Consider the following 12,446-nt stretch of genomic DNA (forward strand, 5'->3'; position numbering starts at 1 on the left):
GATTTAGAGTGCATCATAGCAGAGGCCGCACAAGTGAAAGTTACAAATTACCCAGTTACATCGGACAAAGGACTTCCCCCTGCACTTGTCCTGTTAGATCTTAGTGCAGTATTTGACACCATTGACCATCACAACTTACTACACAAATTGGCATTGAATGAACTGCTTTGAGCTGGTTTAAGATGTCAGTTTGTACACATTAATGATGAATCATTCATGCACACAAAAATTAGTGCTTCCATAAGGTTCTGTGCTTGGACCAATACTATTCACCTATATGCTTTGTTTTGGTAATATTATTGGGAAATGTTTCATTGTTATGCAGATTATACCCAATTATTTATATAAATTAAGCCACATAAAACCAGTCAGTTAACTAAACTCCAAGCATGCCTTATGGACATAAAGACCTGGATAACCTGCAATAACTAAACTCAGACAAACTAAAGTTACTGTGCTTGGCCCATAACACCTTAGAAATACATCATCTAATAATAATATAGCTACTCTGGATGGCATTACACTGGCCTCCAGCACCATCGTAAGGAATCTTTCAAGGGCTGCCTTTTTTACCTACGTAACATTGCAAAATATCGGGCACATCCTGTCTCAAAAACATGCAGAAAAACTAGTCAACACATTTGTTACTTCTAGACTGGATTATTGCAATTTCTTATTTTCAAGCTGCCCTAAGAAGTCTAATGGACCAGAATGGCCCAGAATACAGCTGCATGTGTACTGACAAAAATTAGGAAAACAGATCATATTACTCCCATTTTAACTTTACTAATTTAAAATACTTTTCCTCACCCACAAAGCCCTTACTGGTCATCATATCTTAAAGAGCTAATAGTTCCCTATTACCCCACTGGAACCCTGCATTCCTTGAGTGCAGACTAACTTGTGGTTCCTAGGGTCTCCAAACGTAGAATGGGTGGTAGGACCCTAATCAGGCTCCTCTCGTCTGGAAATGTCTTCCAGTTTCGGTCCAGGGGACAGATACCCGCTCTATCGTTAAGAGCAGGCTTACAACTTTTTTTGATAAAGCTTATAGTTAAAGCCCCAGGGTTGCCTTGGACTAGCTTCTAGTTATGTTGCTAGAGGCAGAGACTCTTCTCCCTCTCCATCTGTTCATGTACCATTAATGCAATTTAGTAACTTGGAGTTTCTGTGTTTTCTGGTCTCAGATTCCTGTGGATCAGGGCCATGGACCTCTCATGCTTGAGGTTTCTTCCAGTCAAAGGGGAGTTTTTCCTTGCTGCTGCACACCAAGTGCTGCTCATTGGAGTATGTTGGGTCTCCGTAAAATAAAAAGTAGAAGACTAAACCTGCTCTATGTGAAAAGTGCCTTGAGATAACTTCTGTTTGAGATTTGAATTGAACCACTAAGCTGCCACTGAAACACGATCAACAGGGCGCTGAGTGACTTTAATGATGGGTTTTTAAGTTACTGCCCTGAGTGAAAGTATTCCCACATTGCTCACATCAGTACAGCTTCATTCTAGTGTGGATTTTAGATTGCAGTTGAGCTTAGGTTATCCCACTTTGCTCACACCAGTACAGTTTTCTTCCCATTGTGGATGCGTTGATGCCTTTTTAGATTACTGTCTGTAATGAAAGTTTTCCCACATTGTTCACACCAGTACGGCTTCTCTCCAGTGTGAATGCGTTGGTGGCGTTTTAGAGTACTGTCTTGAGTGAATGTTTTCCCGCATTGCTCACACCAGTACGGCTTCTCTCCTGTGTGAATGCGTTGGTGGCTTTTAAGATTACTGTCTTTGGTAAAAGTCTTCCCACATTGGTAACACCAGTAAGGCTTCTCTCCAATGTGAGTGCGCTGGTGGCTTTTTAGATTGCTGTCTTGAGTAAAGGTTTTCCCGCATTGCTTACACCAGTATGGCTTCTCTCCAATGTGAATGCGTTGGTGGCTTTTTAAGTTACTGTCTTGAGCGAAGGATTTGCCACACTGCTCACACCAGTATGGCTTCTCTCCAGTGTGAATGCGTTTGTGGCTTTTTAGATTACTGTCTTGAGAGAAAGTTTTCCCACATTGTTCACACCAATACGGCTTTTCTCCAGTATGAGTGCGTTGGTGGCTTTTTAGATTACTGTCTTGAGAGAAAGTTTTCCCACAGTACTCACACCAATACGGCTTCTCTCCAGTATGAGTGCGTTGGTGGCTTTTTAGATTACTGTCTGTAGTGAAAGTTTTCCCACATTGGTCACAGCTGTAAAGTTTTTCTCCTGTATGAACTTTTTGATGAATCTTTAAATATGTTGATGTCCTGAAGGCTTTGTCACAGTGCTGACAGCAGTGATGTTTGAGTCCCTTCCTTCGTTTTTGTTTCTATAACAGACAAACAGAGAAAGAAAGAGAGAGTAAGTGAGATGACATGGTGGAGTAGTGATCTAAACTTATCAATTAAAGCTGAGCAACATATCTATACTATATGAATATCATGATATTACACTAGAGAACATCTTAGATTTTGGATATCGTAATATTGTGCTATGGCAAAATATTTACAAAATCTAATTTTTTAAGTATTTTGTGAAACCATCTATAATCATTCCCCCAAAAAATTTATAAAAAAGGTATTTGGTCAAAAATATTGCGATATTTGATTGTCCATATCACCAAGTCCTACCATCAATAGAGCTGCATTATGGGAAGCTCAGAGCATTGACAATCAAAAAAAAACATGACAAAAGAGAAATATATGTGAGGGTAATTTTTATTTTGTCAAGACGTTGTAAGACAAATTAATTATATACAAAGAAATCAGTAAAAATGATCTGCAATATTATTAGATAAAATTTGGGGTTTCTAAATTCCGGTAAATGAAGACATCTGAAGATGATTAAGGTCCTTATTAGAAATGTGCCAGTATAACATTTTCATGGTATCATTACAGTCGCCACCAGAGCACCAAAGACAAAAGTTACTGAGCCGCAAATGTCTTTTTACTGAGGTGAATTTCCATTTACAAAATGTTTTTCCTCATCGAGTCTGGATATATCATGCTGGTGTGCACGGTTCATAAAACAAACAGTGTGCTGGAGTCACTTTTGTGGATCATTGCAACATTACGGAGGCTGCATGAAGCCAGATGCTGGTGGTTTTTACGTCTGAAAAAGTAAATGAACACAAAAAGCCTCAATGTGTTTTCCTTTTTTCCAGACTTTCTCTTCAACAACACGGATGATGCACAGATCCTCGAGACTCATCCTCTTAAGATTACTGTCTTAGGTAAAAGTGTTCCTCTTGCCTCACACAAGAGGACATCACCACACTGATTCTTGAGAATTTGGATAAAACAGGTTTTAATTTTGAAAAGAAAAACTAATCAAATCAAGTTCTCAGCAATAATCAGCAATATATATACACACAGAGTATATATATAAATATATATTGTCAGCTTTATTTTGTTGAGAAGCCACTTAAAAATAGGATAATATATCTTACTCCTAATAAAATAAACTTATCAGGAAGTAGACGGCTAATATGCTCCTCTATGAAGTCCATGACTTCAGCAGGCAGGTGGTAGATCTCCCTTGTCCTGCTTGCATGGTGTTGATGGCTCCATCAGTTTGACCAGTATATCTTCAACTGGACCAAAGCACATATCCTTTCCACATTATTTTGGATGGAAGCGTGTGTTGGGCCAATGAGCGGGGAAAAACTAGAACATCTTGATGATGCGCATCCACACTGATAGCTTTTGCCAACCATCAACTTTGGTCATACATGACTACAAGCCAATCTCCACTATTAATGACCCCAGCAGATCTATCTGTTGTAGTCCCATCAGGACCATGCTGGAGTTCTTGGTCCATTTCCTCCATCAGCATTGCCAAAGGCCCTCTGTCCTTCTCCATCACAGTAAAGTCATCACTCTCCGCAGTCTGCACCCTGGCAGGAGTGTTTCCAGTCAACTGAAATGTTGTTGGGCTCTTTCTCCTGCTATAGACTGCCGACTGCGAGCTGGCTCCTGTATATTCTGATCCACTGGACTGTCTGGTGGAGTTTCAGGGTGTTCTTTTCTCTTACGCTGTCTTGACTCTTGCTGTCTTTGTTTCCATGTCTTTCTCTTACTTCTCTTTTCCTTTTCATTAAAATCACTGATAGTTTTTATTTTCCCATCCTCTACTCTCTTCTTCCATCTTTGCTTCTCCATTCTCAGATATTCCTCCTTTAACTCTGGCTCACTATGTATTTTTCCCCTCCGCTTTCTTTGGTATTCCCTGTTTCTTCTCCTTCGCTCATCCACTGACAGCTGCTGCCTTGTCATAACTTCCTAAAAGTGCATATAATGAACATCAGTACTTCAATAGTACATCGTCAATTACTATGAAATGGTGTAACTGCATGTATGTATGGTGTTAGTCATTACGTATTTATACATAGCTAGGAAATATTGTAGGCTTCTGTGTTGAAGAAATAAAGGAAAAATTATCTATATCATAAATAAAGAGGTTAAAGAAATATTACAAATCAAATTACTATTTATTGTAATCATTGTAATTATTGTAACCCTAACCCTAACCCATAAATTATATTTCAGCCTCTACTGAGCAAGATTTGGATGTTTTTGTCACCACTGTGAGACAGAAAACCTGACGGTGTTGACGTCTGACAGTGTTGACAAAAACACACTTTTTTTAGATGACATGCATGAGTTCTTTACAGGAGCCATCTTGTTTTCCCTCTGTTGCTAGCTGACTTCTTCTTAAATTGCTAAAATGTATGTTATAATTTTGAAGAATTCTCCATATACAAAAGAGACAGTGTTGACACGTCATGGTTGTGACACCAGCAACATCATAAATATGTAAAAAAAAATTTAAAAAATAAAAACGTACAGGAGCTTGTTTGACATTGTTTCATTTAGCAGATGTGCAGAGTGGAAAGGGGGGCCTCAGGAATATATAACTGACAATAGAGTTGTCTGATTTTATTGCTCGTTTATAAATATCTGACGGTGCTGACAAAAACTTGGGACACATTTTTGGCAACCACAAAGTAAAAGTAAATATTGTTGAAAATTATTTGATTTTAGTTTTTAATGTTTTTTTCAATTCATTCTTTCATCTGGCATCTATATTCACAGTTTCATATCCAATTGAATTATAAGATCTTGTCTGAGGACACATGCTTTTGTGGGTACTGGCCTTGCATATAATCAAATAATTTATAAAATTATAAACAAACATGAAAAAATATGACATTTGTGCAAAACATGCTCAAATGATCAACCCTGATTATTTTAAATAAGACAATGTAATTAATTTTTAAAGAAATTGGCACTATTCTTAGTGGGACATATTTTTGCCAAAGTCTCAAGAATCAGTGACCAGTTACTTCAAACATCAGTTAAAACTGTAACACCCTCGTGGCTCGTCGCCATGTTTTTAGCCTCATTACGAAGCCGGTTTTATCATGAAGTCACAAACACTGACCTGTTTATCGGTGGCAACAGTTGGTAAGCCTGATTCTTCCCTTTTAATGGAGTTATCGGTACGGTCCTCTGGGTTCTGGTTCTCCTCCGTTTCGTTCTTGTAGTGGTCCTGGTCGGTGAAATCCAGCAGGTCTCTTTGTTGACTAATGGACTGTTCTTCCTCTTCCTTTTCTTGTTTTATGTCAGGTGACAACCAGTGTTCAGGTTCATTGCTGGCACCTACTATGTTGTTGGAGTGTGAACCAGAGTCATCTATCCCCTTAAACAAACACAAAACACACAAAACAAATCAATATTTCACTCAACACTAACTTCTTTTGTTCAGTCCAGTTTCTTTCAAATATGATACAGGCTGCATAACCCTGATTGTAAATACATTTTTTAGACTTCTTACTTCATGCCTTTACTTCCCTCTATAATGATTCTCCTTCTCTACAATATTTGTGGCAATTTTATTTCTAGCACCAAATCGCAGCAGAGGTTATCTCAGGGCACTGTTCCGATAGGTCAGGCCTTAACCATATTATTTATTTTTCAGAGACCCAACTTTCCACCATGAGAAAGCACTTTGTGACAGCGGCGAGGCAAACCACCCCTTTGACAGGAAGACACCTCAAGCAGGAAAGGGCTCTACGTGGGCGACCATCTGCCTTGAACTGGCTGGATTGATAGTGAAAGAGGGAGGGGGAGAGAGGAGAGACTAGATTTTCTGCATCTTTTTGCAACAGGATGTGCATCATTTTTGCAATATCACATAGGTCCATTAAATCGTTCCACACACTGAACTGACACACAGCGTAAAAAAGTTGTATATTCATCATCATCTCCAACGCTAGTGGAGCTAACGGCTAGTAGAGCTAACGGCTAGTAGAGCTCACAGTAAAACAGCAAAATTGCAATCCAATGGTGTTGAATCCCGACAGCTAACTGTTAGAAACCTGTATCACTTCACAGGGACACAGTCACTCACTGATCACGTGTTTCAGGTCATTTGTTTGCAGGACGAATGAAGTGTGTTCAAGACAGCAAATACACAACTGATTCATATTGAATTCATAAACTTCCACTGAACCCAGCTTCTAAAAAAATGCATTGTATTAATGTTGTAAGCACATGAACATTTTTGCTTCCTTGGGACAGTTATTTAGGTGACAAAAAGAGTCTCTTTCTGCTCTGCACCTCCCTCTTTCTCTCTCAAACCAAGGCAGATGGCAACGGCAGATGGTCGCCCACCTAGAGCCCGGTTCTGCTCGCGGTTTCTTCCCGTTAAAGGGGAGTTTTGCCTCGCCGCTGTCACCAAAGTGTTTGCTCATGTGGAAATTTATAAAGAGTGCATTTGAGACCTGCTCTATATGCAACGTGCTCTGAGACAATGTCTGTTGTGATTTAACGCTCTATAAACAAAACCGACATTAAACCATTATACAGTGGGTGATGAGAATGGGTAAGGTAACACAGGTTGGCCTTTACAAGCACGTTAATGATGAATTGAAAGCACTTAATATTCACACCATCCGCACACTGACCAAAGCAAAAATATCCATGCGCTTACAACATGAATAACAAATTCTGTGCATTTTTTTAAATTGTCTTAACCACGCCCTATTATTATGGAGAATTTGTTTGTCAATCATCAACTCATCAGTGGAGAAGTCCAGGATGTCTTACACTGTGTTTATTGAAGCTCGGCAAAGGAGAATCAAAGTATTATCAATACACCCGTCTGATACATGGTGCCACCTTGATTCCCAGCAAATCGTCTTCTGTGTATAGTCTTTAAGCCTTCACAGATAGTACCACAAATACTCTATGCCCATAAATGGTCATACTGAATGCATCTACAGTAATGGAGTTTGCCTATTGGTTCGTTATTCTATAAACAAGGAAACAGTTACCCATCTGTGGTTTTAGGGAGGCAGACAGTCATAGGTTGCCACAGTAATGCCGCACCACTGTTATCAAAGTGACTCCAGCATTTCCCAAAACACCACAGACTGTTGCCTTCACTGTCTCAAGGACAGAAACAGTATGTCTCTCTGCCAAGATGACAGTGGTGCCTTTACTGTGACCTCAAAGCCCATGCTTGACTCTAAATATGAAAATTCCCTAATACTTATTCCTCCTGCAAATGAAAGACTTGATTCCTTCACTTTGTGAGACAGCGTATCCCTGTAAAGTTGCTAACATTTAGATACATTGATTCAACATGACTGATCTTGGACTGATATATGACAACATTAACCTGATTCTGAAAAGTACTGCCTCTCACCTCAGTGATCTACCCCTTGGCAGACTGCAGGAAAACAATTCTAGAAAGGCTTGAAAGCGTAAAATGTTGGTATTTGTACCTCATTAGGTCCGATCTGTAGCTGTATAGTTGAGCTGTGTGTGAACTTTTTTCACCCATAAACAGAAAGATCTGCATCTAATCTGCAAACTAATGCAAATCTTCTTTATGCACTCAGACACATTCAAACATTCGTACACATGTAAATGTAGAAACACAAAATGTTGTCATGTATTCAGATATGGTAATACACAGCTACAATGCCTATTAACTTCATTTTAAAATCAACAGGATTCACAAACACTGACCTTTTTATCAGTGGTAGCAAAGGGTGAGCCTGATTCATCCCTTAACAGGTTGAGCTCCAGGTTCTGGTTCTCCTCCATTTCGCTCTTGTGGTGGTCCTGGTCAGTGAAATCTAGTGGGTCTCCTCTCTGCCTGATGAACTGATCTTCTTCTTCCTGCTTTATGTCAGGTGGCAACCAGCGTTGAGCTGCACAACTTTCATCTACTATGTTGTTGGAGTGTGAAGCAGAGTTATGTGTCCCCTTAAACAAACACAGAAACAATCAATTGAAAATGGAGCAGACTCCCTAAACTGATTGTATACTTTTTTCAAACTCAGTTGTTCCACTGGAAGCATCCCTCTTTAACTCTTCAATGATTCTTGTTCTCAACATTTGGTGAGTCTAACCCAGCCTTGTTCAGATGCTCGCCTCCTTTAATTTAACCCTATTGTCCCCATTTCTGGACATCTTTGATCTCCTCACGTTTAAGAGCCTGTTTTGCCACATGTCACAATTTCATTGACCTTTGTCCCTCTGTGAGCTGGTATCCACTTAAATGTTATAATATTCAAATGTTCACATCTGCACAGCTTTTCTTTATCTCATTAACTATATCCTGCCTAATGTGAGGTGTAAATTGCTGCAGACAGGGAAAGTTTTGTGAGCTATCTGGACAAGTGTTATGCAAGGATGGAGAGGCCATCCAGTGTGTCAGTATAGAGGCTCTTCAGCCATGTTGTCTTACAAACAATTTAAGACATGAGATTGAACCACTACTTTAGTGATAAACATGTACAATAAACAGGACTAGTCAACTATAAAGCCGTGGTTTGATGAGTGAACAACTAAAGTGAGTTTGACCTGTAAAATGCAGTTTATAAGCTATCTAATGGTGTTAGGAAGGCCAGTCTCTTATTTTCTATATTATTTTGAGGCGGTGATAATATGTTCTACATGGTGTTGATGATGATGGCCAGGACTCATTTTATTTGTTGACATAATTATTTCTACACAACATCTCAGGCGTTGCAAAGTAACCCAAAAGTAATGTAACTAGTAATGTAATTGATTACCTTTCACAAGGGAGTAATTAAGTAAAGTAATGCATTACTATTTTAAATAGTAAAGAGTACATGTTTTGAGTAAGGACCCTGACCCTGCCTACTGTGAGGTGTATATGGCTGCAGTGACAATGAAAAACATCAATATGTACCAAAAAAACAAAAACCTTTTAACTTGTAGCTCAACTTCCATCATCTCAACTGTGTAAACTGACCAATGAGCTGAGTTCATTTTAGCAGAAACTTGTGTAGGACAGTCAATTCAAACCTGTGCTAACCATTAAAAAGAAGGAAGGAGGGAAGGAAAGAGGGGAGGACGGAAAGATTGAGGGAAGCAAGGAAGGAATGAAGGGAGGAAAGAAGTAAAGAGGGGAGGAAGGAAGGAAGGAAGGAAGGAAAGAAAGTAGGAAGAAAGGAAGGACGGAAGGAAGGAAAGATGGAGGTACGGAAAGAGAGGGTGGAAAGAAAGAAGGAAAAGAAGACAGGAAGGAAAGTGGGCCGGACTGAACACCTCGGCGGGGCCGGTTCTGGCCCATGGGCCTCATGTTTGACACCCCTGCTGTACTCGGTTTAGAAATGTAACCGTTAGATTTCCTTCTATCCAAAATAAAAGCAGCACCCCCCCCCTTTTTTTTTTTTGGTTGAGCCGAAGCAGACGTCTACGTATAAATGACTACATGAGCGACATTCTAGAACGTTGGTTCTCTTCTCTTCTCTGAGGTTCTGAGATCACCATCGCAACCACAGCCTCACGCGCAAGGACATCACCAGTTTAACAGTTCAAACTGTAAACACCCACGAGACTCGTCCTCGTGTCTTTAGTGTCGTTATGAAGCCGGTTTAAAACACTGACCTGTTTATCGGTGGTAACAGCTACTGGGTCTGATTCTTCCTTTTTAACGGTGTTATCAGTGCAGTGCTCTGGGTCCTGGTTCTCCTCCATTCCTCTCATGAGGTGATCCTGGACAGTAAAATCCAGCAGACCTTCTCCCACTGCGTTTTTGTTCAGTCTCAAATATCACCTCCGTGTTCTCGCGAGCTCTTGAAGCCCGTCTGAGTTGAACTGAGCCCCACCCCGCTTGGTTACCGTTGCTAAGGTGGCAGATTTTATTAATCAGAATAATAATTCAGAAATCTCACTGTAAAAACACATATTGAACAAAGATATGAAGTATTAACAGGATATAATGTGTGGTTTTTTTTTGTTATTCCTGTCCTCTTCCTATTAAAACATTTATGTTTATGGATCACCAATATTTATTATTATAGATATTATTTATGTGAAATACAGAGAGCTGTGAAAAACTTTTTACTCTGATAAATAGAAAAAAATTATTTAATATCAAAGTGAAAACAGATTTCTACAGTGATCTAAATCTATTTCAAATATAAAAAATATAAATAAATAATCTGTTTTACTCATTAAATGTAGATCTGAACATAAAGAGGACTGAACATTGAGGCATGAACGAGAAAGTGAGGAAGATAATTGTAATAAATTTATTTTGATGCCACCATGTGTCTTTATTAAGAAACTGCCATTGTTGTAGAAACATGAGTAAATACACAATAGATATACAATCACTTTCTCCTTTAAATTCAAACTGTGTGCCTTACTTATAGGTTTCACTTTACAGTATCTCATGTAATTATACTGAACAGCTCCAAAACAATGCATCATGATCTGTTAGGAAGTCACATACACACATTAAATATGAACGCATAGTCACATTCAAGTTTGAGATTTGAACAGTTTCAGAATGATTAAGAACAGTTAGATACAAGATAGGATTAGGCTCAACAGGATATTTTCCCTGGGAAATTATTACGTTTTCCCCAAATGATGTACAGATTTTAAGTCATTCTATGATCTCAAATGGCTTAAAATATCTTGTAAATGAGGTTAAAAAAAGCCTGAATGATTTCAATGCCTGGCTAAACTTCAGGTTGTCTGATAGAGGAAACTGTACTTTGAGTGGTGATCACTTCAGTGATGAATACAAATGAAGACAAATTCACAAGGCTCCATTGATCCTATTTGAATATATAAAGTTTATTTAGCACACAAGTAACAATATCTGATGCATCACAGAAGTCTTTAGCACAGTGTATATGTGAAAACACAGACACCAAAAACCTAAAGAGTATAGGTTTCATACATTCTTATAGAGAAGAACCAGACCTGTCAAGTTATCAAAAAATAAAGACATTACTTGTTCACTAGCTAAGGCCATCTACACAACTATTACGTACGTGTGAACAACCGAATGCAACATTAGTCATGTGTTTGAGGAGAATCTGTAAGAAAATGTGTGTATTTAAACAATATCACATCTCCTCCCTCTCTGTAGGCGCACATTTGATTTTGTGATATGGTCCAACAACATGTAATAAATATGATTAAGCTTAAAAACCATAACAGTAAAGAAAATATTCAAGGATAATATTGAAACAAGATACAAATAGGGTTAAAGTGAAACAGAACTAGGTGTACAGTTAAGAGAATAAAGCAGTACATAAAACAACAATGGATTTGCTAAAGGGATTACTCAAGGATAATAAACACAAGATTCTTTATCATGCCAAAAAACAGACAAAAATGACAATATACAGTACAGCACTTTACAATTTTCTCTATTGGCGCTTTTCCACTGCACAGTTCCAGCACAACTAGCCTCGACTCGGCTCGCCTCGGTTTTTTTGCGTTTCCACTAGGGATAGTACCTGGTACCTGGTACTTTTTTAGTATCTGCTCTGGTGAGAATCGGCAGCAGCGTTACAGCTATACAGCTCAATTTTCTTGCTTTGTGTGTGACAGAAAGCCTCATACAGCAGCAAGTACACCATCGCCTCAATGGCCTCCATTATTTATGTTATTTGTGTCGCGTATAAAACAAAGTCACGGAAGTTTCGCGGAGCCGTGCTATGACAACCCCGCCCACGTTAAGTATGTACTTTTTTGTAATGGAAAAGGTTTGCTCTGAGTCGAGGCGAGCAGAGTCCTCCGTGTACAGCTGAGACACAGACAGGCAGTGGTGGAGAGTTGTCAACAACTTAAGTAATTTAACAACACAATTCCCATGAAAGAAGACTCCAAATGACGAAAAATACGTCCGTAAAGGATGTGATTGAATGATAAACGAAAACTATAAACATTTTGACTGACCTGCCCTCCTGGTGAACATGTCACTTATTTTACAATATTTAGCTGCATCAGTGGCAAGGGCTTTGCGTTTTCTGTCCCTCTCACTCCATGCTCCACCTTTCCCTCCATTTCTCGCAACTTGAAAAGGGCAGATGTAAGACAGCGGACCCGTCATATTTTTGATTACTGTGCATCGCCGAGTGGCTT

General features: G+C 39.0%; 1 protein-coding gene across 1 annotated transcript in view; it reads right to left on the reverse strand.

Annotated features, from left to right (window-relative positions):
- LOC134006179 (zinc finger protein 208-like) overlaps positions 1 to 12,446 on the reverse strand; it is a 1,001,836-nt gene that overhangs the window by 953,316 nt on the left and 36,074 nt on the right. Inside the window, 2 exon segments of the mRNA XM_062445263.1 lie at positions 1,562 to 2,305; positions 3,973 to 3,985. Coding sequence (XP_062301247.1) covers positions 1,562 to 2,305; positions 3,973 to 3,985 — 757 coding nt within the window.

The sequence above is a fragment of the Scomber scombrus genome, chromosome 23 (genome assembly GCF_963691925.1).
Source record: "Scomber scombrus chromosome 23, fScoSco1.1, whole genome shotgun sequence".
Lineage (NCBI taxonomy): Eukaryota > Metazoa > Chordata > Actinopteri > Scombriformes > Scombridae > Scomber > Scomber scombrus.